This window comes from Bubalus kerabau, chromosome 3 (assembly GCF_029407905.1).
Source record: "Bubalus kerabau isolate K-KA32 ecotype Philippines breed swamp buffalo chromosome 3, PCC_UOA_SB_1v2, whole genome shotgun sequence".
NCBI classification, from domain to species: Eukaryota; Metazoa; Chordata; class Mammalia; order Artiodactyla; family Bovidae; genus Bubalus; species Bubalus kerabau.
Genome location: NC_073626.1, coordinates 160644423 through 160671705, shown reverse-complemented (window position 1 = coordinate 160671705; position 27283 = coordinate 160644423). Strand labels below are relative to the sequence as shown.

Sequence of the window (27283 nt, the reverse complement as noted above, 5' to 3'; positions counted from 1 at the left end):
CTGTCACCTCCACTAGCTTTGTTTGTAGTGATGCTTCCCAAGGCCCACCTGACTTTGCATTCCAGGATGTCTGGCTCTAGGTGAGTGATCACACCACTGTGGTTATCTGGATCATGAAGATCTTTTTTTAATAGTTCTTCTGTGTATTCTTGCCACCTCTTAATATCTCCTGCTTCTGTTAGGTCCATACCATTTCTGTCCTTTATTGTGCCCATCTTTCCATGAAATGTTCCCTGGTATCTCTACTTTTCTTGAAGAAATCTCTAGTCTTTCCCATTCTATTGTTTTCCTTTATTTCTTTGCACTGATAACCAAGGAAGGCTTTCTTATCTCTCCTTGCTATTCTTTGGAACTCTGCATTCAGATGCTTTATCTTTCCTTTTCTCCTTTTCCTTTCACGTCTCTTCTTTCCTCAGCTATTTATAAGGTCTCCTCAGACAACCATTTTGCCTTTTTCCATTTCTTTTTCTTGAGGGTGGTCTTGATCACTGCCTCCTGTACAGTGTTACGAACCTCTGTCCATAGTTCTTCAGGCACTCTATCAGATTTAATCCCTTGAATCTATTTCTCACTTCCACTGTATAATCATAAGGGATTTGATTTAGGTCATACCTGAATAGTCTAGTGGTTTTCCCTACCTTCTTCAATTTAAGTCTGAATTTTGCAATAAGGAGTTCATGATCTGTGCCACAGTCAGCTCCAGGTCTTGTTTTTGCTGACTGTATAGAGCTTCTTCATCTTTGGCTGCAAAGAATATAATCAATCTGATTTCGTTATTGACCATGTGTAGAGTCTTCTCTTGTGTTGTTGGAAGAGGGTGTTTGCTATGACCAGTGCATTCTCTTGGCTTCATTCTGTACTCCAAGGTCAAATCTGCCTGTTACTCCAGGTGTCTCTTGCTTTCCTACTTTTGCATTCTAGTGCCCTATGATGAAAAGGACATATCTTTTGGGGATTAGTTCTAGAAGGTCTTGGGGGGTCAGGTGGGTAGTAATGTGGCCCTCAGGTACAAGCTTAGAGAGGAGTTCTGCACCCACTCTAACAAGGAGAAGGAGGCAGTGAGGGCAGTTTGGTACCAGAAAATAGCTGAGGTAGGGACTTTCTTTTTCATCACCCCTGGTGAATTCTGCCCCAGATTTTAACAGCAGAAGTTAGTTTAAACCCACTGAATACCTATTTGTTATGGGATGAATAGTTATTTTTTAAAAGTGGGAGTTCACATACATAGCGCTTACTCTATTAGGCACTTTCTTAAATAAATGTTTATTATCACAGTCATTTTTTAGATGAAGAAACTGAGAAGTTACTTAAAGGTTAAGTGGCAAAGCTCAGGATTTGAGTTCAGGTGGTCGGGCATCAAAGTCCATACTCTTAACTGCTTTGCGAATGCTGCTTCTTACTTCCTTAAAGATCAGGTCTAATCTAAAAACAACTTTCCAAAAAAACTACTTCCTGTGACCCTGTGACGATAGAAATAGGGAATACATAAAAATCGCAAACAAAAATGAAAATACTACTGTTGTTAGTTCAGCAGAATCTGATAAACAACCAGCACCCAATATCACTGATCCCAATATCAAAATTGAGAAATTTTCTTCTTAATGAGATTTGAGGTACTTAATAACCATCATTGTAATGGGAAGGGTCAATTAAATCGTTTGACATAATTCCCTGTATCAAATCAAGGCTCAGATGGGCATAATTTAGCTAGTGCTAGCCACCAACACCCACCCACACACAAACATACATACCCCTTCCCTACTTCTACCAATATATCAACAAATAATTTTGTAACAAACAAGGAAATTTAGGTTTTTGGAGAATAAAAATATTACAACCCTTTTTTTTTTGACCCTGAGGCTTGCAGGATCTTTAGTTCTCTGACCAGGGATTGAATCTAGGACCTGGAAGTGAAATTGCTGGGTTCCAATCACTGGACTGCCAGGGCATTCCCTACTTTTTACATTTTGAACTATGCACTGATTTCCATATTAATTTATATTACTGGACAATTGATAAAATACTTTGTACATCATCCCTGAATAAAACCCCAAGGCACAACTCTAGCATCTCACTAGATCTTTAATTTTATTTATTTTTGGCTGCACTGGGTCTTTGTTGCTTTGAAGGGCTTCCCCTAGTTACAGTGAGTAGGGGCTACTCTTTGTTGCAGTGGGCAGGCTTCTCATTGCAGTGGAGCTCTAGGTGTGTGGGCTTCAGAAGCTGTAGTATGCGGGCTTGGTAGCTGTGGCTCACAGGCGCAGTCCCTTCACAGCACGTGGAATCCTTCAGGACCAGGGATCAAACCAGTTTCCTTTGCACTGGCAGGCAGATTCCCATCCACTGTGCCACCAGGGAAGTCCTCACTTGATCTTGATGGCCATATTAACTAAAAGCCCGATGCATCTGCCTCTTCTTCTGAAGTCCAAAGACTATTTAGGTACACCTTTCACAAAAATACTAGAATCTGAAAATTGATGACTTCCTAAAAGGGAATGGGATGTAAAAGAGAAGGTAGGGTAGATGAGGAAAGAGAGGGTAACTGTATTGTACTTTTATTTATTTTTTAATTAATTTATGTACTTAGCCTGTGCTGGGTCTTTGTTGGCTGTTCGTGAGCTTTCTCTAGTTATAGGGTGGGGGCTTCTCATTGCCATGGCTTCTGTTTCAGAACACAATGTCTAAGGCACTTGGGTTTCAGTAGTTTCAGCATGTGGGCTCAGGACTTGTGGTACCTGGGCTCTAGAGCACAGGCTCAACAGTTGTGGCACACTAGCTGTGGGCCTAGCTGCTCCTTGGCATGTGAGATACTCCTGGATCAGTTATCAAACCTGGGTCTTCTGCATTGGCAGGCGGATTCTTTACCAGTGAACCACGAGGAAAGCCCTGAATTGTACTCTTTAAAACATGGTTTCACTGAATGATCACAGCATCATGGTATCACCCTCATTTTACAGCTGATGGAACTATGAGTAAACAGTGGGCAGATTTCTGCCCTCTTCCAGTTCTCTATTTAAAGATCACCTCTAAAGATTCTTAGTTCAGTTGCTACAATTCTAATTTATAATTTACTAATATACCTCTGAGGCTGTGGCTGATACAAACTCAATCTACTTGCACATACCATCCAGTGACAAAGAAGCAAATTCATCTAATTTACCTTTTGGAAACTGAGGCTTCCCTGGTGGCTCAGATGGTAAAGAATCTGCCTGCAATGCAGGAGACCCAGGTTCAATCTCTGGGTTGGGAAGATCCCCTGGAGAAGGGAATGGTTACCCACTCCAGTACTCTTGCCTGGAGAATTCCATGGATATGGGAGCCTGGCAGGCCACAGTCCATGGGAACACAAAGAGTTGGACACCACTGAGCGACTTTCACTTTCACCTTTTGGAAACCACCTAACTTAAACACACTAACAGCAGAACACTACCACATGAGCAGAGGTTAGCAATTTCTGAATCAAATGAAATTTCTAGATCATTTCCTCAGAAAAATAAACAACTGTAAACTGTCTTGCATGTAATTTACATTTACCCTAAAATTTACAAATAATTCCAGGGAATTCATAGAGTCTACCTGTAATCCATTAATAGACCCAGGATTAAGAAACTGTTTATCAGGTTTAAGAATAGGAAAGACCCTGGGACTTCCCTGGTGGTCCAGTAGTTAGAGGACTCTGCACTTCCACTACAGGGGGCCCAGGTTCAATTGTTGGTTGGATTGAGTCTTGTGTGTGGCCAAAAAAAGTTAAAAAAAAAAAAAAAATCAGAAAGACCTCAATTAGCAAGTAACAACACAAGTACCTAACTGGAATGCACACTAGATTGGGAGCTAGAAGTGGTTTCAAAACGGTTTTGCCATTTCTATAATTGCGCAACCTAGAATAAACCATTTACTTTTCTGAGCCTCAATATTCACTGGTTAGATGAGAGAACTATATTAAATAATTAAGTTTTAGTTGCTTCTAAAATCTCAGAACTTTCTTTCTTTAGTTAAAAGTGAGAGACTAAATGGCTACCAAACAATTTTATTGAGGCATAATTTGCATACAATAAAACTTTTACATGTACTCATTTAAGTATACATGTCAATGAATTTTGAGATATCTATATACCAGAGTAACCACCACTACAATCAAGATACATTACTGGACACTCCATTATCCCCCCAAATTCTCTATACTTCTTTCAGTAAACCCCACATTCAGCCCTCCATAGACTAGGTTTGACTTTTCTAGGAACTTTTAATAGGAGGCAATATTTACTGAACATACTAAGTGCCAGTCCCTGTTGCTGCTGCTGCTAAGTCGCTTCAGTCGTGTCCGACTCTGTGCAACCCCATAGACGGCAGCCTACCAGGCTCCCCCGTCCCTGGGATTCTCCAGGCAAGAACACTGGAGTGGGTTGCCATTTCCTTCTCCAATGCATGAAAGTGAAAAGTGAAAGTGAAGTCGCTCAGTTGTGTCTGACTCTTCGTGACCCCATGGACTGCAGTCTACCAGGCTCCTCCATCCATGGGATTTTCCAGGCAAGAGTACTGGAGTGGGGTGCCATTGTGAATACAAAATAGAATTTTGTATTCTAGACTGTATCCTGACTGAAATAGAGATTATTTTCCAAAGTCTGGAGAAGGCTCAACACATGGCTTTCAGTGTCCATATAATGATGATACAATAAGAAAACTCACTTTCTTAACAGCGCCAAAGGGAAATATCAAATTAGCTTAATATTTTTATCTTCATAAAAGACGGGCCAGAACGTTCTTCAAAATAACTTTTTAAAAATGGAAGTGAATAAACAAAGAAAATTTGGTCAACTTGCTTAAAACTTCAAAAGGAGACAAAGAAGGAGATAGTGTCTAAATTAGATACTTCAGAGTGCATAATGTTCTTTTTACTTGCCAAAGAGGAGGGTATCTGGGAGTCCAGCACTGCTTCAACAGAGATATGAAATAACTAATGCAGCTGCTAGTTACATAGTGAGGGAAAAACAAGGGTTTAAGGATGTTAGAACTGCCACTGGAAATTTTTAAAAAAGCATATACAGTGCATTTCCTAAAGGCTTACCTTTGGCTGTTTTAGATCACTAGCATAACATTTGTTACAGAAGATCCATGGTATATGTGAAAATTTGTGGTTCTATTAAGCTGAAGCAAACTTCAAGGTCCATAGTAAGTGATTTGCTACTTTGCTGATGCAAGAATTAAGAGTCCGAAGGCTAAATTCTGGGAGTAAGTCATTTAACCAGTGAATGAACCCAGTCAACCACTTAGCACTTTCTTATTCTTATTTAATACAATCCTGTGTGGTACTTCTGTTTTTATTTGTTAGATTTGAGAACGTAACTATATTCTGTGATGGCAATAATGAAGACGTTAGGACGAAGTATTCTGTAAAGAATGAAAAGAGTCTGATCTACTTGAAATTATTGGCATAATAAAATATTAAAAGAGTGAAAATTTAAGATATCCCAAATGATCTCAATTCCTCCAGTGAATAACATACTGCATTCATATGCGATCACATTCTCCTTTGATACTACTGTCTCCCTAGATGAAGTCATTATTTATTTGCAATTTAAAAAAGAAATAAAGGTATACACAAATACAAATTTTCATCATTAGACAAAAAGTAAGCATCTTCTCAAGCAGTTTAGATTATTGCAGGCACTGTTGCATGTCTTATTGACACAATTTTTAGTGAGGAATATACACCATCAGAGGATGAGATGGCTGGATGGCATCACCGACTCAATGGACACGAGTTTGAGTAAGCTCAGGAGTTGGTGATGGACAGTGAGGCCTGGCGTGCGGCAGTCCATGGGGTCGCAGAGTCAGACATGACTGAGCGACTGAACTGAACTGATACACCATCAGTGTCCCTTTACCCAGATGAGAACAATACAGTCAGTTTAGCCTAAAGGAAGGCACTAAGGATTGGGAAAGGGGTGGCTCAACCTTTTTTCGCTTCAGTCTCTTCATTAACCAAATATTCCAGTGAATAAATGGTACAAATGAACTTAGAGCTTTTGTGTAGTCCAAACAGAAAAATGGGTGAAAAAAACACCAAAAGTTCAATTTCCTAATAAAGGTAATTCACTGTAAATCTAATTGAAGAAACATGCATTGAATATTTTAAGTAATGAACCAGAGCTCTAATGGCTGTTTCAAAGATGTATTAGGGAGCAACTGCAAAGAAAAGTTGAATAGGTAGAGACTGAGGAGGCACAGGGGAAACAGCAGCTTGGTATCAAAACCTAGAGAAGTCACAATCAGATTCTGAGACATAGACAAGCCAACCTTAGAATTCTTTGTTTAAACTGTCCCCTCCAACCAGCAGCAACCTCATTTTCTGACTGGCTTCTTCTCATGTTAGTCACTGAGTCCTGTCCAACTCTTTGCAACCTCTCTGTTCATGGAATTATCCAGGCAAGAATACTGGAATGGGTAACCATTCTCTTCTACAAGGGGTCTGACCCAGGGATCAAACCCAGGTCTCCTGCACTGCAGGCAGATTCTTTACTGTCATATTACATGTAGAACGTGGAATAAACAAAAAAGCTGGAGAAACTGCAGTCACCGAGTTAAGAGATTATATAAAAAGTACCTCACCCCGTGAAGTTTCAAACATTTTAGAAAGAAGGTGCCAGGAGGCAGAGATGCCACTAACCCGGGAAATGACAAGGCTGTCTGTAACCTAGTCACACCCAACTCACTTTTAAACTTTAAATTTAACTTTTGTCCTCTACTGAGGATTTATGTCATTTTATCTGGTAATGCAACTTCAGTATATTATTCTCTCTTTAAGCCACTTCGCCTTGATGCAACTGAAAAAAGTTGGATGAGCATTCAGAAGAGTATGCTCAAATCACATGATACTGTCTGCCCATCACGGCTATTTGCTCTCAGTGGTCACCGCCCTCATCAATACCCCGGCATTCAGCAAAAATATTTGAGCTCTTACTTGGTGCCAGGAACGGTCCTGGCACTGAAGTAATCATGTAAACAGGATCTACATGATCCCTGTCTCTGACCTCAAAAGGGGGACAAATAAGAAACAAGTAAATGAACCAAAACTTGGGAAAAGCTTAAGCAGAAAAGATGGAACGGCGGCCAGTTGTAGCTGGAGCCTGCAAAGCAATGTGATAGAAGACGAGACTGAAAACAGGGGTAAGGAACATTAACGCTCAGGGAGGGCCTTGTAGGCAATGCAAAGTGTTTGGGTTTTACCTCAACAAAACGGGAAACCGCAGGATTACTTTAGCTAGGTTGTGTGTGTGTTTGTCGCTCAGTCGTGTCCGCCACTGTGCGACCCCACGGACTGTAGCCTGCCAGGCTCCTCCGTCCATGGGATTTTCCAGGCAAGAATACTGGAGTGGGTTGTCATCTCCTTCTCCAGGGGATCTTCCCGACCCAGGGATCGAACCCAGGTCTCCCGCATTGCAGGCAGACTCTACCCTCTGAGCCACAGTGGATGGTTATTAGGAGTTTACACTGTTTTTCTTGGTCAAAAATCACGCTGGTAAAACGAGATGTATGAAAAAAGGTTTTAAACGCAGAGAACCGTAAGCCAGACATCCTAACTAGTCACTTGTTTAGGTTTCGGATTTTGTATCTTTGTAAAGCAAGTGGTTTGAGCTAGAAGCCATTTCCTCCCCGCCGCGATGTGGCTAGGCAGGGAGGGTCAGATGCACCTCGGAAGTCCCCTCGCCCCCGCCAACGCCAAGCACGCAAACGGCGGCCTAAAACTGTTGGTAGAGCAATGAATCAATGAATGGACCCTCTGGGCCGCAAGGGAGGCGGTCCAGCCGCGCGACCAGGCCCCGGGGCCGGAAAAGTACGCGCTACACGGAGCCAGAGGCCGCGAGAGCCGGCCGGCGGGGAGAGTGGGGGCCGGCTCTGTCACAGCCAAGCTCAGCGAGGAGCGGGGCCGGGTGCTCGCAGGTTGAGGGCTGGAGGACTCTCAGCCTGCCACAGGGAGCTAGGAGAGAAGGCCGAAACGCGGGGCTGAGAAGAGGTTTGGGGCCCAAGCCGGGGGCCCAGTCACTTACCGCAGCCGTCGCCAGACTGTGCATGTTGGGAGCGGACGCCGCTCTCCTCCCACTGCCGGACGCACCAAGCCGCGTCCCAGCTTCAGCACCTCAGCTGCCGAAGATGATGACACGCCGCAGCCGCCATCCGCCTCCGGCTCGCTCCGCCCCCTCCGCAGCCCTCTGACCTTTCACCTCTGACACCGCCCACACAACCTCTTCCCGCCCCCGCCCCCCCCCCACAGCTTCTGGAGTTAATCCTCGAGTCTGTTTTGTCCCATAAGTTTCAGGACCGGAAGGACACCCGCCTCCTGCTAGTCTTCCCCATCCCCGGCTTGGAGCAGGTATCTCCAGAGAGGGGCGTGAACTCTGACCTTCCTCCGGAGGCCAGTGAAGGGCGGGAAAAACCAGGCAGTCCGGGAGGACAACTAGTGCGCATGCCCAACTGGACTCTGTAGGAGGGAAATGGTAGGAAAGCGAAAAAGGGCGTGAAGTAGAAAGTGCGCGTGCGTACTACGGTCAGGGCAGGGGCGGGGCTACCTCGGCGTGATTTCGCCCGGTACTGGGGCGGGGAGAGGGCGTAGAGGGGGCGGAGTTTCCAGGATTGCGCGCACGCGCTTCTCCTGGTCGCGTCGGGTGTGCGTGCGTGCGTGCGTGTTTGCGTGTGGTCACAGTTCCCGCCATCAGCCGCTCTCCCTAACTGGGGGAGTGAGCGGCCCCTCTCCGTACCCGGTATCCCTTCCTTCGTGACCCCCAGCTCCTCCCCCTCCACGCGGACTCCGTGCTTCCGGCAGGCCTGTCCAAAGCTCCGACTCGCAGGTACAGGTAAGGCGGGCCCGGCGAGCGTCTCAACGGAGCCGTTTTACCCTGCCCCCCCCCCCCCCCCCGCCCCTCACTTCTCGCCCCGTGCGGTCCGCCCACTCGGCGTTCACTCTTCTGGAGTTCACCGGCTGCGGTTCAGCCCGCCCCCATTCCCGCGACGCCGTCTGTCGCCGCACAGGTACTCCACTTGGGTGTTCCCCCAGGCTTTTCCTCTTCTTTGACCGGGTCTTTACTGTCACTCGCTCCCCCCGTGACCCGAACCTGGCCCCTCTTTGCTGGGGGTTGTCGTTGTCCGTCACTCGCACCTTAGCGAGGCCTGCTATCTCTTCAGGTGACTTCCGTTGCCGCATGTCCATCGGGCCTTGGGATATGATACTGTTTCACTTTCTTGGCTCTTCTTCACCTCTATCCTAGTCATCTTTCACTCTAAGGCATGGATTATATAGTTTTTTCGTGCCTTTGGTTGTTCCCCATCTCTAGCCATCAAATCAGGTTGTCACGTTTACCTATTTTAGGTCATGATCTGTGAAAGGAAATAATAATTGATGACAAAATCCTCTGTCTAGAAAGTTGGTCTGTGGGTGGTTTTGTAATCCTTTCAAAATTTAGGCTCTGTGTAAATGCCTCTTGGGGGTGGCAGTGTCTGACATGACTCTAACTGGAAGAGCTGTCTGAACAGAGGATGTCAAGTAGGCAATTGGATTATACTGGGGTTGGAGCTTAGTTGTAAGCTGGATGCATAGATAAATATGTGTGTGTGTGTGTGTGTGTGTATATATATAGACATCATCTGCCATGTTGATAGTAATTGAAGCCATGGATGTGGATGAAATTGCCTGAGGAGAGTGCATTGCTAAAAAGGAAAGGGACCTAGGATGGAGCGCTGAGAGATTCTTGGTGTTTAGTACCTGATAGAGGAGTACAAGTTTTGCAGAAAAGGTGAAAGAAGTTGTCAATAATGTTGAATTCTGTTGAAAGATAAATGAGGACTGAAAAGCCTGTTGACATCAAAGTAATCGATGATGATAGTGAGAGATGTTTGATGGAATAAAATGGATATCTGGGTGCAGTCTTGTTCTCCTTTTACTGTTCCCTTCCACCCTAAGCTTTAGATTCTACCTGTATGTTGATGGTGAAGGACAGGGAAGCCCAGTGTGCTGCAGTCCATGGAATCGCAAAGAGTTGGACACAGACTTAGTGACTTAACAATAATAGATGACTTGAGAAGTTTTATTTCCAGTGTGTTTCCTCTGTTTTCAGCTCAAAGTCTAAATAGCTAACTGTCTGCTGGACATCTTAATTTGATTTTTTTTTCCTTAGGAGTTTCAGAAGAACAAACCTGAAACCAGTCTCCTCTCCATACCTAAATGTGTTATCTTCCAGTATCCCATTTTATTAAGTGGTATTTCCATTTACGTAGTCTAGAACCTTGAAAACCATTCTTGACTTCTCGTCATCCCATGTATCTATACCCTCTTCAGGTTCCCTTTATTGTATTTCCATTATGTGTCTTGGATCTATTTCTGTACATTTTCATTATCACTTTTGTAATTCAAGCCACAACACTTTTTCACCTGGACTTAATGTTCCTTATATTCTCATTTGTAAAATGGGAATGATCACCTTGTTGGACTGCTATAAGGATTAAATGAAATAACCATGGTAAGCACATTACATAAAGTAAATAGCCAGTGAGTATTAACTATTATTGTAATTGTTGTTATAAGCGGAATCACTTCAATACTGTCCTGTCTGGTTCTAATTTCTTTCATTCTTGCTTCTGTCACTCTCCTTCCCAAACCCAAGCAAAACACATCACTTTTCCATTTAGCAGTAACATGTAATTTGTCTGCTTAAAAACCTTCAGTGGATTTCCCATGACTAAATATTTATTACATTAGGGTAAAATTCAAAATGTTTACTACAGTGTGTAAGATTCTGCATAACCTGATTCTTTCCCACTTCATCTTGCACCATTCTCTTTTCCCTCACTAAACTCCAGCCACAATGTTTTTCATTTGCTTAGTTACACAAAGTTATTTCCCACTACAGAACCTTTGCATGTTGGTTATGGACTGTTCCAGAATGACTATCTCTCAATTAACTCATTTTTCAATTTTCATCTGAAGTGGTACTTCCTTAGAGAAGCCTACTCTTGATACTCTTTAACCTGTATCCCCCTGCTGCTGCTAAGTTGCTTCAGTCGTGTCCAACTCTGTGGGACCCCATAGATGGCAGCCCACCAGGCTCCCCCGTCCCTGGGATTCTCCAGGCAAGAACACTGGAGTGGGTTGCCATTTCCTTCTCCAGTGCATGAAAGTGAAAAGTGAAAGTGAAGTCGCTCAGTCGTGTCAGACTCTTCGAAACCCCATGGACTGCAGCCCACCAGGTCCTCCATCCATGGGATTTTCCAGGCAAGAGTATTGGAGTGGGGTGCCATTGCATTCTCCGTGTATCCCCCTACCCAATCCTAAATTAGGTACCCTGTGATAATTTCTCACGATGCCCTGAACTTTATACCATATTCAGTACTTTTAATTATATATTTACTTGTGTGATTATTTAAAGTCTATCTTCTAGAATATGGGTTAGAAATTATTTCATTTCTATTTCTCAAGAATTTGTTGAAATGAATAAATAAATTGGAGCTTGCTAGAAGAACCATCATGTCTTTAGGAAACACCAGCTTACTGATATTTTTGTCATCTGATGACAAGCACCTTTTTTCACTCCACAGACAAAAGATGCAAAAAGACAAAGTTTACCTCTTTGGGCAATATTACCTGTTCCTAGATCATAGAATCATTCAGGTTTTAGATTCTTTGAATTGAAGAAAAATTTCATTAAGGTCAGCTTCTCTTTTTATTTTCAGCCACCACACAATTTTATCTCTTTGTGCATTAGTTTTATGGCTCATTTTAGGAAAGAAAGCCCTTAAAAATCAAAGCAGTGATTTGCATATTTTAACAACAGGTTAAACTGCGAGACCAGTAAAGAAGTTTCCAAAAATACATAAAGGAAAATTTCATGTTTAAGTAAGTGGCTGGTGGTGGCTATGGAAGAGAATACCAAAATTTAATAAGTTGTGTGTGTAGAATCGGAGAAGGCAATGGCACCCCACTCCAGTACTCTTGCCTGGAAAATCCCATGGATGGAGGAGCCTGGTGGGCTGCAGTCCATGGGGTCGCTAAGAGTCGGACACGACTGAGCAACTTCGCTTTCAGTTTTCACTTTCATGCATTGGAGAAGGAAATGGCAACCCACTCCAGTATTCTTGCCTGGAGAATCCCAGGGACGGGGGAGCCTGGTGGGCTGCCGTCTATGGGGTCGCACAGAGTTGGACACGACTGAAGCGACTTAGCAGCAGCAGCAGTGTGTAGAACAAAATTTGTGTAGAGAAATAGAAAATTAAAAAAAGGAGTGCCAAACACAGAAGCATTTGGATTTGATAGGTAGTGATGAGCTGTTAAAATGTTTGAGAGAAAGTTTCAATTAGCAAGACGAATAAGTTCTAAAGATAAGCTGTACAACATTGTACCTATAGTTAACAATACTGTATTGTACGCTTAAATGTTAAGAGGGTAGATCTCATGTTAAATATTCTTACCACAATAAGATTAAAAAAATTTTTTAATGTTTGGGAGGGGAATTAGCCTCAGTAGCAAGTATTTTAGGATTTACTAAGTACCCATTGTTTTGTTGGAGTTAAAAAGAAAATAAGACAGGTCCCCTCCATCTCCCCCTTCCCCTTGAGAGAGAAAGTTGAGAGAACTTGCGCACGCTTTAGTTTGTGTGCTAAGTCAATTCAGTCTTGTCTGACTCTTTGCCACCCCATGGACTGTAGCCTGCCAGGCTCCTCTGTCCATAGGATTTTCCAGGCAAAGATGCCAGAGTGGGTTGCCATTTCCTCCTCCAGGGGATCTTCCCAACACAGGGATCAAACCCACGTCTCTTATGTCCCCTGCATTGGCAGGTGGGTTTTTTACCACTAGCACCACCTGAGTTGGTAAGAGATTTTTCAAAAGTCCTTAGAAAAGGTTATTATAGAATAAAGGATTTGTTGGATAGAAAAATCTTGAGAGAATGAAGACTGGAAAGTGGTTGTTACAAACCTTTGAGGATGTAGTATGGTAGCAGTTAAAAACAGGAGATCTGGTATGTCTCTTACTGACTCTTAAGTAACCATGGATAAATTACGTAATCTAAGCCTCAGTTTCCTCATTTGTAAATTAGTGATATTAATAATCCCTGTTCTTCGGGATTATTGTAAGGATTATGAAATATTGCATGTGTGGTGCTTCATACTGTGCTTAGTAAACGTTGCATAATAAATAATAGGTGGGAAGGATTAGCAAAGTGATGTGTTTCTGAATTAGGGTGGTAGTGATGAATGACTGTTTGAAATAAATAAGAACAAGGCTAAATCTGATGCAGAGATTTTTTTTTTTTTGCCTAAATGACAGTGGAAAGACAAATGCAGGAAAGTCTGGGGAATCTCTTAAGAGGACTTGGACTGTGTCATGTTCACATTTGTGTCCCTACCATAGTGCCATCAAATTGGAGTAACTCAATAAATGATTTTTTACCAAGTGAACAAAGGAGTTTAGAGTTGATGTTGTAACAGTTAATAAGATAGTGAGAAAAGTTTGGGTAAAAGAACTTCAGGGAAAGTTGAGGCTTTTAAGAGGCCTAAATTTGAGAAACAAGCCCATGAATTTAGTTTTAAAAGAAAAGTAAAAACCAAGTTTACCCACCTTTTGAAATTTGTATCAACATCTTTTGGAAGTGGTGTTTTAAGATTTAAAACCATGATATGTAACAATGTTTGTAAAGTTAATAAAAGGAATACTGCCTTTTTAGTTTCAAAATGTAACAGGAATAAATAAACCAAATAGGTGCAGGCTCTGGGAGTCCCTTATTTTGCACAGCAGATATATTCCTAAAGTTGTTGAGTTTGTGTCTGTGTGTGTGTGTGTGTGTGTGTGTGTGTGTGGTATGTGTACAAGTGTATCTTGAGCATTATACTTTAAATGTTTTTAGTAGTTTGTGAGTTTTAAATAGAAGGTTAATCCTCGTTGTGTAAATGAGCACTTTTTGAAAATTGTAATTTTGTAAATGAGATTTTTTTTTAAAAAGGCACACTTATATTTCCTTTAGCTGAGTTGATGGCACCTGGAGAACTGGCATAGCTGCAGAATATGAGTAGTTCCCCAAGAAGAGTGCATTGCCTTTGGCACAAGGATCAGAATAAAGGTGAACTGTTATTACATAGGGTTTTTCAGTAAAAGTCTCTGAAAAGTAAGTAATGTTTTTATTTTGGATATATATGTTTCCAAGAGTATGCTAACTAGCAAGAACTGACCATTTTCTTCTATTTTGTAGCAGTATTTTTTGTGTTTTCGCATGCTTTCTTAAACCACAGAATACCCTCTGCATAAGAATATTTTCAAAGCAGTACCTGAAATAAGAGCATTTAAATAACTGTAAAGGGTATAAAAACATTTTTGCCAATGTTATTGAGCTTTCACAGATGGCTCAGAATTGAAGAGTGATTTCAAAAATGATGAAGAAATTTAGGGAAAAGCAAATCTCTTTGGATATACCTAAAGAATACTTGGTTTTTCTTGTACTTTGTCTTCCTAATATCACTTTGACAGTGAATTAGCATTACAGAGTTTAATGAAACCTTGTCTTTGTTAGGTTCATAGAAAGTTGAACTGTTACTGGATCATGCTAGATACTTGATGGGAAACTTAGTGTTTTTTTCTCTTAACCAAATAGGGCAAACTGATAATATGATCAGTGTACAAAAGTAAATGCAGTTAACTCATTTAGTGCAAGAGCAGACAATGGACTGGATTGAGAGAGACATTAAGAAAAAATTGTATTGATTCTGCCAATTTTATGTCTTGTACCTTTTAGGTTTTTCTCTTAGAAGAAAGAGATTACTAGTAGAAATGGTTAAGAAAATGTTCAATATCTGAAGTAAAATTTTATGCACTTAACCAAAACTCATCATCAGAATATTTGAGAATTATATCTAGAGAAATCATGTATTACATGTAGAGAGAATTATAGAGGGAAACAGAAGTAACCAATAAAGTTTTTTCTTACATACTTTATTGAACTTTGAAATCTTTATCTCCAAATCTTGTTAAATAATCTAATTTTTAAAAATATGTTTTTGTTGGAGGAATTCAAGGTCAATGTCCTTTATTTACTTTTTGGTCTGTAAGGAAAACACTGAGACAATGGGGTTTTAACTATTCCCTTATAATTTGGCATCCTAAATGTATAAGAAAAGATGAGATAATTTGATAAGTCTCTTAAAGTATAGTTTCTTCATTGAGCAGTAGATTATGTGAATCCCAGTTTAGACAAGTTTGCTAATGTTTTTTGTTTTAATAATGCATTCTGTAACTGCATATTCTTGTTTTTCTCATTGATATGTGGACAGCTTTGCATTTAGGAGAAATTCAGATGCACATAGAAAAAGCCTGGAAGTAGTTTTCAAAGAATGAGATATACCGTACAGAATGATGCTCCCATAAAGAGCTTAATAAATTTAATCCTATACTGGCCATATAAAAGGGATTTATGGTTCTAGTATCTGCTGCTGTATATTTTAACTGGAAAATGATAAAATTGATTGTGCCGATTTATTATTCTTGAATAATGACGTGGTTTCTTATGTGCCAGACACTGTCCTAGTGGGGATGCAAAGATAAAGAACATATTCCCTGTCTTCAAATAACAGAGTTTTCCATTTTCATTTGGCGGCTCTCTGTAGGGAGCACTGGGGTGAGCTTCTCAACATCCATCATACCCCAACTGATAAGTCTAGGACAGTTGGGCCTGTCTTCTATCCCACATAGAAGAGAGAGACAAAGAGGTAAATAGATAGTTTATAATACAATGTGATGAACGCTCTACTAGAGGTAAGTGCAGGGTACAGCAGAAGAGCAAAGCATTAAATGCTCTCCGTGTGTATATGGGATGAGAGAATAATTGAAAGATAGCTAGAAAGGGCTTCTTAGAGAAGATAGTATCTAAATTGAGTTTTGATTTTATAGCCAGGAGAATTTAAAAGGGGAGGATGGGGAGAGTAGGTAAAAAATCCTCCAGATGTAGACCACAGTGTGTGCAAAGGTATAGTGGCATGAGAATATATGCCTTTTTAAGGAAAATTGTAAATAGTTTAGATGGCTGAATTTGGAGTTTATTGGGGTTAGAGAGGTAAGCAGGGCTTGAATCATGAAGGGTGTTTATGTCATGTGAATGAGTAGACTTTATTGTGAAGGCATGTGCTGTGTTGTGCTCAGTTGCTCAGTCATGTCCAACTCTTTGTGACCCGATGGACTGCAGCCCGCATGGGGAGCTGTTGAATGATTTTGTGGATAGTGATGTGAGTTGATCTGAAGTTCATTATGAAGATGTCTGGAAGGTATATAGAGGTTAAATTGACAACTTTACCTTGCATTTCCAGTCCAGTACTAATAATCATAAAGAGAGGTGTTAAAGATAACTCATGTTTCTGGCATGGACAACTGGAGTAGGAGAGGGATCACATATTCTTGGCAGTGCTATGAGACAGAGTGGAAAAAATCTCAAGGTTATATCCAAGCAGTAAAGCATTAAATTATTAATTGTAAAAAAAAAAAAGGCATTACAAACACATTGCTGATTTTGTAGTTACTAGTTGGAACAAAATGTCACATTAACAAACAGGTCTGTGAACAATAGTGGCCTCTATTACTTTGATGGATTCATACACCCAGCTAATTAGAGTATATAAATCTGGCCACAGTTAGGCACTCAAAAAGTTCAATCACTGAATAATACTAGAGGACTTTCGATGTAAAACACCTTAAACAATTCAAAGTGTTTTCATTATCTCTCTTTAAATTTATTCCTAGTTGTTTGATATATAGCACCTAGGGGCCTTGAACTAGGGTTCTCCAGTCTATATCTTACCTCTAGGTGGGTTTTGTTTGATTTGAAATTTTGAATTCATTGTCCAGAATTTAAAATGGGCAGTTTGACATAAAAATTTGATTGCATTTTCTTGAAGAATTAGATGATCTGGTAATGCTGGGTTCATGGCAAAGCTGGCTAGCTTTGAATAGAAGTGTTCATATTTTGCCTGTCGAAATCATTTGTGTCACCTGTTTAGCCTCTATAGACAGTGAGTTGGTGACCGTTGTTATTTGTCTGCGATCTTTGGAGAAAGATGTGTTGCAAACAAGGAATAAATTCAGAAAGTGGACACTAATTTCATTCATATTGAAGCTGCTGTCTATTGAGTGCCTAATGAGTTTTAGCAATATTTCATTTAATTCTGCAACACTGTAGCATTGCTGTTTTACAACTGAGAAAACTAGTGGTGAGGAAAGGTAAGTTAAAAGTTAGTAAGTGACGGAGCTGGCTCCTGATACCTAGATCTAGTATGTTTTTCCTTTGTACATATATTACTGTTTTTATCTTTTCTAGTTGAGTTGTTCAGGCAGAGGCAAAGTTTAATGGTTTTTAACTTATTAAATTATAAACAAGAATCTGTATTAGAGGCCATGTTTCTAGAGATTTGAAGGCTGTAGTGTAAATTTTGTTTTAATTTTATTTGATTGCGTATATGTGTATCACACACTATTTGATAATCATTTTCTGCTGTTTAATTGTATTTACTTGCTGACATCTGTTAAGCTAGTTTTAAGAGTCATAGACATTATGTCATATCTATAAGTATCAGAAGTTCACTTGGGAAATTTGAATATTTGTGAAAGATAAAATTGGTAAAAATTCTTTCCAAGAATGGTAGAGTTAAACATAAATGGTAGGTGGATCTTAGGGAGAGGGGTTTTTTGGTTAGTTTTCCCTAGAGAATAAATGATTTTCTCAATGTAGTTGTTGAGGTTAAATTAATTTGATTATTCTCACAATTATTTATTCATATAATATGTTTTATACATGTGGATATGCTTAGGTGATATGATTTGATGTTTCAATAGGAACTCAATTCTAAAGAATGGAATCAGCTGACTGAATTATTTTTTTTACTTATATTTGAAATTCAAGATCCTTTAGAATCATGAAGGAAGGTAAAAGTTGGCCATATTGCCATGGGCACTCACATTGAGAATGGAACCTTTAGTATTCCTGATTGTCATGGTTGGTAATGCTGCAAAATGCAAAATTTAGACACTAAATGGACTCAGGTACATGGCTAAGGAGAGAGCATGTACAGAAAAAATAAAAGGTGGGTAAATTCAGTCACTGAACATCAGTGACTCCTTCATTTGTTCTTCTTACCAGTGCTATCCAGCTAATCAGAGCCTTTAAGGGTTAATAAAAGGTAGTTTATTGAAAATGGAGAAAAAGACGTATGATGGTTCATTAAATCTTCTCTTTCAAACTCTTGTTTTAATCACTAGTAAGTTGTAACTTATTATTTTATTTTATTTTTCTTCCTTAGACTCTGTCAGGTGAAGGTGTATTTTTTCTTTTTAATTTGGCTAGAAGCAATTTATTTTTAAAGAAAATATGTCTCCTCTGAAGATACATGGCCCTATCAGAATTCGAAGTATGCAGACTGGGATTACAAAATGGAAAGAAGGATCCTTTGAAGTTGTGGAAAAAGAGAATAAAGTCAGCCTAGTAGTTCACTACAATACTGGAGGGATTCCAAGGATATTTCAGGTATTACCAAATTTTGATTTGGAATAGACCTTCAAATCACATCCTTTAGTGAACAGCTATTCTCTGCCACACTAAGTATCATAGTACCCCTACTAGATTACTATTTGTTTAATTTTCAGGTCACTAATACTGTTAAAAATTATTCAGCAGAATTGTTGATGGTGTATAATAAAGAGTAGGAAGTAGTCACCATTGTTGAAAAGAAACTGGTGGGAACAGGAAGCTGGGAGAAACTGAGTCTGGATACTGTCTAAGCTATTTTTAAAACCACATTAGGATAACTTCAGTTATGTAGTTATGTCCCCACCCCCCGGCAACCAACATATGTGATAAATTCATCACTATTTAGTATTAGCTTTTAATAGGATTCATTAGTGTCTTTTTAATTTCGTCTTCCTAATTAATCCTGCCAAAGGTTGTGGTATGGACCATTCAGGGATGATATTCAGGGTCATCCTTACAGCCGTTTTCTTCTGTTAACTTTTTTTAAAAAATTATTTGTTTATTTGGCAGCATTGGGTCTTAATTGCAGCACAAGATCTTCTTTGCATCATGCAGGGTCTTTTGTTGCAGTGCAGAGATTCTTTGGTTTTGGTGTGCAGACTTAGTTTGCTTTGCGGCATGTGGGATCATAGTTCCCTGACCAGGGATCAAACCCGAGTCCCCTGCATTATAAGGCAGATTCTTAACCTTTGGACTACCAGGGAAGTCCCTCTTCTGTTAACTTTTGAAGGACCTCGTTATTTTATCACTGTAAAAAATAATTTTGTTTTCAATTTTATCTTGTACAGCCAAGAATTACTTCTGTTGATATGAGTTGAATTTAATGCCTTACATTTTCTACACTTAAAAATGCTATGTTTGTTAATTAGATTATATAAAAGTGTAATATTCTAAAGTACTCTTTTGAAGATTAATTTATAAAACTTTATGCTTGAGAACTTGAGCTGAAGTAAAGTTTCTATTAATTTTTGCTTTTAAACTATTGAAAATAAATTGGTTATGATTTTATGTATCAAAAGTATTCTTAAATAGATTGTAGGTGGTGACATGGGTAATAGAAACAATAGTTTCTACCACATTCATATACATATGACCATCTCAATGAAAGATTTTTTTAAAACAGAGATTCAGTCTTTCAGTCCTCAACTCAAATTAGCATTCAGTAAATATTTAAATACTTAAGCAAACATAGATCTTTAGAAGCATGATGAGTCTACCTGTGATTAAACTTTTCATCTTGGTTCTAGATCAGTTTTGCATTCAGCATTCATTTGTTAACCACCTGTAGATTACTGTGATGGGTACTGGGCTAAGAATACAGAGCTGAGTGAGGCACTTTTCCTCTCAAACTTAAGAGTAACCAAATGCATTCTCATCTGTAAAGATACCTCAGAGATACTGATGTAACATAAAGAAGGAAGTGTTTTGTGCTCTGAGGATTTAAAGGATAGGTAAGAATTTGCTAGACACAGTGAAGTTAAGGTGAAGATGATTTCTATAATGTACAGACACATGCTAGTGTGAATCAACATTCAGGAAACCAGAAAATTATTTTAAAGTAAATGCACAGTGGAGAGTGAATGGCAGTAGTAGAGGCTAAGAGCTACATAGAAACCAGATCTTGAAATATCCAGATCTTCTTTGTCATACTAAAGGGAACTCAGTTACTAGGGAGCCAAGAATCTTAAGTTTAAATTCCTTTGGCAGCTAGGCAGATGACTTTCAAGAGGTAGTGGGAGAATAAGGACATGTAAGAGGTTATTGTGGGAGTTAGATGAGAAATGAAAATCTTGAGCAAAGGATAAGACAGTGAAAGAAGCAAAAGGAAGAAACTACAGATTTCAAGAGATTTCAAGATTTAACTCTAATATTAGATTTGGGAGGTGAGGGAAAGACCTGCTTGAGTCTAAAACCTGTTTAAATTTGAAATATAAATTAAGTCTGGTAAATTGTTTTTTCATCTTTATCTAAAAATTGTCGTAAGGTCGGTTCAGTTTAGTTCAGTCGCTCAGTTGTGTCCGATTCTTTGCGACCCCATGAACCGCAGCACGCCAGGCCTCCCTGTCAATCACCAACTCCTGGAGTTTACCCAGATTCATGTCCATTGTATTGGTGATGCCATCCAGCCATCTCATCCTCTGTGGTCCCCTTCTCCTCCTGCCTTCAGTCTTTCCCAGCATCAGGGTCTTTTTAAATGAGTCAGTTCTTCGCATCAGGTGGCCAAAGTATTGGAGTTTCAGCTTCAACATCAGTCCTTCCAGTGAACACCCAGTACTGATCTCCTTTAGGATGGACTGGTTGGATCTCCTTGGAGTCCAAGGGACTCTCAGGAGTCTTCTCCGACACCACAGTTCAGAAGCATCATCAATTCTTCTGCCCTCAGCTTTCTTTATAGTCCAACTCTCACATCCATATATGACCACTAGAAAAACTATAGCCTTGACTAGACGGACCTTTGTTGACAAAGTAATGTCACAAGGTCACTTATCCCTAATTTTAAAAATTGTGAGATGCTTTTACTTCTTTCTTTATGCTGTTCAGAGGGTATGTCTTCAGCAAAAGGCAACTTTAGAAACCTCTGTATATGCCTGCTGAGGGAGAATGTTAGAAAATAAGGATGACTGGTTGTGAGAATTATTAAGATAAAGTTCAAGATTTATTGATTTAGTCTTGGAAAAATTTCATTCAAGAAAAAATAAAAGTTATCACTTAATAGCATATATCCAGAGTCTGGAAGAGTATAAGAGAAGTACTGAACCAGTTCTGGGGAGTGGGAGAAGCAAGCTAAGAGAGTTCCAGAGAACTTATGAGCTTTGTGATTGAAAGTTAAGTGAGCCTGCTTAGATAGTTTAAAAAAAAAAAAAAGATGTTCTAATGTAGGTAAAGGTTTATGTTGATGTGTTTTTGAGAAATAGAATTCTTTTCAGGATTATAGTTTGGATCAGAATATCCTTTTTCATTGCAACTACATAAACCACTTCCTAGATATTTTATAAGCTTTTGTTTAAAAAGAAAAAAAACCTCTAATCCAATATGACTTTCTAAACTGGTGATGGTATAACCATCAAGGCTTAGAAAATTAACTTCTTTGTTTTTGTAACTATACCTGAAAATATGCAGTTTCTACCAAAAAAGTCAAGAGTGTTAGGATTACTCTGTAAAATTTTAATAGTGTTTGCCTCTCCTAGAAATGAAATCTTTGATTTAAATGTATCAAGAAATGGAAACTCTTTTTGATTGGATAAAGAAAAAAAAACTAAATTAATATGGGAAAGAGTAAGAAATGTATCTTAGAACGTATAAACTTTAGTATTCATTATACAACTTATTATGCTTCATTATAATTCATTTTTAATGGTACTCTTCTTTTGTGTTGATCAGCTAAGTCATAACATTAAAAATGTGGTGCTTCGACCCAGTGGAGCAAAGCAAAGCCGCTTAATGTTAACTCTACAAGATAACAGCTTCTTGTCTATTGATAAAGTACCAAGTAAGGATGCAGAGGAAATGAGGTTGTTTCTAGATGCAGTCCATCAAAACAGGCTTAATGCAGGTAAGCACTAATCATCCGAGGGTCTAACATTAGCAGTTATAAAAAATATTACTAGATTGTAGGCCAGTATCCCTCTTGAATATTGATGCAAAAATTTCAACACAATACTGCTGCTAAGTCACTTCAGTCGTGTCCGACTCTGTGTGACCCCATAGTCGGCAGCCCACCAGGCTCCCGCGTCCCTGGGACTCTCCAGGCAAGAACACTGGAGTGGGTTGCCATTTCCTTCTCCAATGCATGAAAGTGAAAAGTGAAAGTGAAGTCGCTCAGTCGTGTCCAACCCTCAGCGACCCCATGGACTGCAGCCTACCAGGCTCCTCCGTCCATGGGATTTTCCAGGCAAGAGTACTGGAGTGGGGTGCCATTGCCTTCTCCCAACAACACAATACTAGGAGACCTAATTCAACATCACACTGAAGGGAGTATACACCATGACCAAGTGGGATTTATTTCTGGAATGCAAGAATAGTTTAAGATATGGGAAAAATCTGGCAGTGTGATACATCAAATTTAACAGAATGATGGACAAAAACCACATGATCATCTTGATGCATTAAAAGCATTTGATAAAATTTAACTTTGTTTCATGATGGAAACACTCAACAAAGTTGGAATTTAAGGAATCTATCTTACCTCAACATATAAGTGCCTTATATGAAAAGCCAGTAGCTCAGTGATAGAAAACTGAAAGGTTTTCCAAAATCAGAATCAAGGCAAGGATGACCTCTTTTACCCCTTCTATTCAACATAATTCCGGAAGTCCTAGGCAGAGCACTTAAGCAAGAAAAAGAAATGAAAAGAATCCAAATTGAAAAGGAAGAAGTAAATTTGTCTTTGTTGTCAGATGATATGATTGTTTATGTAGAACACCCTAAGGATTCCACAAAAGAGTGTGTGTCTAAGGAAGGAGTAGGATTTAAATTACATTTGGGAAAACTTAACTTGTTACATAAATGTTATATAGTTGCTTTTTTATATGAAACTTTTTCTGAGGTTTTATTTTTCTATAAAAACAGAAGGTACCATAGAAATTCAAGTAGTGTGATCAGATTCCCCTACTTCCTCCAACCCCTTTCATGTAAAATGTTTTGATTTTAAAGAACACATATTTATAAGCATCATTTTAGGAGTAATCTGTTGCTCAAAATGAGTTTTTCACTCTTATTTTTATTACTCTCCAGCTCTGTCATCATCAGTAACTTTGTTATTACTGGTATTTTATAGTTAAAAAACTGCTGAGTTTTTTTTTAACAAATATAACACATTAAAAACATTTAGAAAATAAAGATGTAGCAGTGCCTCTTTGCTTGAATTTAATCACTATTTGATAAACTATTGTTTAAAAAAATTTTTTTATGGTTGTTTGCCATTTGGTTCATATTCATCATGTGTTCATGTTACCAAATCTGAATGAACCATGTCAGTTTTCTAAATACTGAATTTTAGAATTGAGTTGAGTGCCATTTAAAAGCTTTAGAATATGTTAGGGATTATGTCTACATTTCTGTTTTATTTTTCTTTTCTTTTTATTTTATTATTTTATTTTCTGTTTTATTTTCTGTTTACATTTTTGTTTTATTCCATCATATTAATTGAACCACTGTTTTAAAAATTGACATATGTAAGAAAGTATGTCTCTGAATGTATTAGAGTGGAAAGCACAGCAGACTGGGGCCCAGATTTGAGTCTGAACAACATGGTGTAATGGAAAAACACTTTAGACCTAAACAGATTTGGGTTTGAATCCTAGCCCTGCTCATTATATCCTGTGCAATTTTGGGCAGTTCCTTTAATAAATGAGTTTCAGTTTCCTCATCTCTAAAATGAATGTTTTCTTACCTTAATTTCAGTGCTTAATAAAAAATTAGAGTTCATTAATGTAAGTCACAACCGATATTTGATAGGTACACAGTAAGTCATTGTGGCTTTTAGAGTGACTAGCTGTGGACTTAACTTATTCTGTACCCTTAGGCAAGTTGTTTTAATCTTTTAGGTTTAAGTTGCCGTAACTGCCCCAAAGTGTAAGTTAATGAATATAAGAACACTTTGAAACATTTAAAGTATAATGTGTGGTGTTTGAAATCAATGGGAAAAAGACTAATGGTTGATGAACAGTGTTGTCTATAAATAGGACAACTAGCTAACGTTTAAGAAGATAGTAAAACTGAGTCCTTATCTTACTCCTTCATCTAAATAGATTTTACACTGATCAAAGATTTCAGTGTTAAAAAAAAGTGATAAAAGTATTATTAGAAGAGTAGAATGGATTTTAACATATTATGTGAATGGGAATGACCTTTCTGAGTAAGACATAAAACCAGAATCAATAAAGGAAAAGATTAATAACTTGGACTGTGTAAAAAATTTAAATGATCTCTGTGACAAGGAAAGAAGAAAAGATGAAAGTATTAGTCACAGTGATAGAGTTAATATTGCTAAATTTTACTGTGTACCTATCAAATACCGGTTGTGACTTACATTAATGAACTCTAATATTGCTAAATACTGACTTTCGAAATCAGTAAGAAAAAGACAGTTCAGTAGAGAAATAGACATATAGGAAAACTCAGGAAGAAAAACAAGTGTCTCATAAATGTGAAAAAATTCTCAGCTTCACCAATAATTAAACAAATCAAATTCTTATCACCTTGGCAGTAGTGTGAGGGGAGGCAAGATATTCTAATATACTTGGTAGGAGCTTGGAGATTTTTTTTTTTTTGAGGAATAGTGGTAGTATCAATTTAGTTTAAAATTGTACATCCTTTACCCCAACTATTCTTTTTTTTTTTTTTTTCCAACAATTCTTATTCTAAGGAATTTTATCCTATGAAAATTGTTGCAGTAGTGCAAGAAGATATGTAAAAAGATGTTTGGCATTATTTGCAATGTTTCTAAATTAAAACATTCTAAATGATCTTCAGTGGGAAATTAACAAAATTAAAATATAGACTACTGGGAGTTTTTTTTGGCCACCTGCAGCTTATGAGATCTTGAGTTCCCCAGCCAGGGCCACTGGCAATGGAAGCACGGAGTCCTAACCACTGAATTGCCAGGAAATTTCCTTGAAATACTTTCTAAAGTATATAAAAATCCATATTTATACATTACCTTGCATGTCCTTTAAACTAGCATTGATTTCTTTAGAAAAAAAGCCACTTACTCTCTTTGCTGAACTTTGAAAGTTTTGGGGTATGCATTATTAAAAGTATGTCGGTCACTGGTTCTGACATGTGCTTAGCATCCAGTGTCCAAAGTTAGTTCACTGACTGACTTTGCTGTAGTGTTAATTAGCAAATGTTTATACAGGAGAATCTTTGGCATTCAAAAATTTATCCTTCCATTACATACTTCCAAGTTTTTGCATTGTTACTTAATTTTTTGCTTGATCCTAGCTCTAAATTGTCACTGTACATGTCAGAATTATTTTCTGCTAGATAAGCACTTAGATTTGTTTTATTTTTCCTGTTTCTGTTTCCTTAGTATTAAATAATAATAATGACAAATCTCTTAGTAAAGTAATTGATTGGATTTTTTTTCCCCCCTACCAGCCATGAAACCTTCTCAGGGTTCTGGTAGTTTTGGAGCTATTCTGGGCAGCAGGACCTCACAGAAGGAAACCAACAGGCAGCTTTCTTATTCAGACAATCAGGTATGTTCATTTGAATCTTTCTAGGTTTTTTTTTTAAAGATGATAATTTTAGACATTGTATAAGGTAGTTGCAGGAAGTAGAATTTAGATTGTAATGTCTAATAATTCTGGCATTATCACAAGGATACTTTCCACATACCTGAAATTTATCACAGTGTAGTTTTTGAAAACATAGCTTTGAAGTTAGATGTGGGTTTGAGATTCGGTGCTGCCTCTTACTAGTTATAGGCCATTGGAGAAGCTCCTTCTTAAGTATCTCAAGCCTTAGTACCCATCTGTAAAATTGAGACAGCAAAAATACTTTAAGCATTGCTGTGAAATAATGTGTATTATAAAAATGCTTAGCCCCCAATACCACTAACAAGCCTGTAAATATTTGCTGTTGCTATTTCTTTGATGCTTTTTTGAGTCTGTTCTACATTATGAACTTTACCTATACTATATGATATTAGACTGATTTGTTGGGTCTTCTATTTGCTTTTTAATAGTTTTTCTTTCATAAATATTCAGCCAGTCCTGAGACTTACGTTGCATTATTGCACCTTAGCAGTCCTATGTCTCTCTTAATTTGTCTTACAAAGGTAAACCAGGTGTATAGAGAAACTTTGAAACTCTCCTGTAAGTAATGAATTCTGTTTGACTGTGTAGAGATGGGTTGATTACTTAAACCATTTCCTGGACTAAGCAATCAGTGAATAAGATTTCTTTTTGTTAGCTTCTTTTTACAAGTTGAGTGTTTTTTGTTTTTGTTTTTTTAACATTTTAATTGAGGTATGATTGATATCCAGTAAATTGCACATATTTAAAGTGTGCGGTTTGATATGTTTTGATTTATGTACGTACCTGCAAAATCATCACCATAATCAACCTAGTGAACATAGCCATAGCCCTTGAAAGCTTCTTCACCCCCCTTTGTAATCCTTCTCTCCAGCTCCCTGTCTGGCCCCATCCCTAAGCCATTACTGAATTGCTCTCTGTCACTCTAGATTACTTTGCATTTTCTAGAGTTTTATATAAGTGGAATCAGTGTATAATTTTTTGTTTGGGTTTTTCACTCATAATTACTTTGAGGTTCATCCACTTACAGGTAGAAATTTTAAGTGTTAGAATATTTAAATTGTAAGTGTTAATGTATCTAGCAGAAGCAAATATTTATACTTTCACAAATAATGATTTCTATTAATAGTGGGATTATAAAATCAATTTTGTGGGTTGTGACTACCATTAAATAAAATAGAATAGAAAATAATAGAGAACATATTCTACACAGTAAGGATAAGTACTGATTTTTGAAATTTTCTGTTTTATTTGTATGTATGTATAATGGATTGCGTTGTAGAATATTTCTTACTGTGGGGTCATGGTCAAAAAAGGTTGAAAAATATGCAAAACAGTATGCATATAGCATGCTACCATTTGTGTAACTAGAAAAATAAAATACTGATTTTCATTTCCTTAAAAATGTAGAATACTTACAAGGTGTAGGAGGATGGGAAGTAGAAGAACTGAGTGAATGACATTGGGGTGATAAAAGAG

At 38.4% G+C, this 27283-nt stretch overlaps 2 protein-coding genes across 12 annotated transcripts in view; one reads left to right on the top strand and one right to left on the bottom strand.

Annotated features, from left to right (window-relative positions):
* The window catches only part of CNOT9 (CCR4-NOT transcription complex subunit 9), a 32452-nt gene extending 24224 nt beyond the window's left edge, over nucleotides 1-8228 (bottom strand). For both annotated transcript variants that reach the window (XM_055573461.1, XM_055573462.1), the window contains exon 1: nucleotides 8049-8228. In XM_055573461.1, the coding sequence (XP_055429436.1) occupies nucleotides 8049-8072 (24 nt within the window). In that variant the 5' untranslated portion in view covers nucleotides 8073-8228. The remainder of the gene's footprint in view (nucleotides 1-8048) is intronic.
* Nucleotides 8229-8268: 40 nt separating this feature from the next.
* The window catches only part of USP37 (ubiquitin specific peptidase 37), an 85936-nt gene continuing 66921 nt past the window's right edge, over nucleotides 8269-27283 (top strand). For 2 of the 10 annotated variants that reach the window (XM_055573458.1, XM_055573450.1), the window contains exons 1-5: nucleotides 8580-8852; nucleotides 14007-14147; nucleotides 18319-18542; nucleotides 21927-22098; nucleotides 25647-25747. In XM_055573458.1, the coding sequence (XP_055429433.1) occupies nucleotides 18387-18542; nucleotides 21927-22098; nucleotides 25647-25747 (429 nt within the window). In that variant the 5' untranslated portion in view covers nucleotides 8580-8852; nucleotides 14007-14147; nucleotides 18319-18386. Of the gene's footprint in view, nucleotides 8372-8578; nucleotides 8853-14006; nucleotides 14148-14201; nucleotides 16294-17921; nucleotides 18103-18318; nucleotides 18543-21926; nucleotides 22099-25646; nucleotides 25748-27283 lie in introns of those variants that run through there. The other 8 variants (XM_055573451.1, XM_055573454.1, XM_055573453.1 and 5 more) reach the window with 8 other exon arrangements.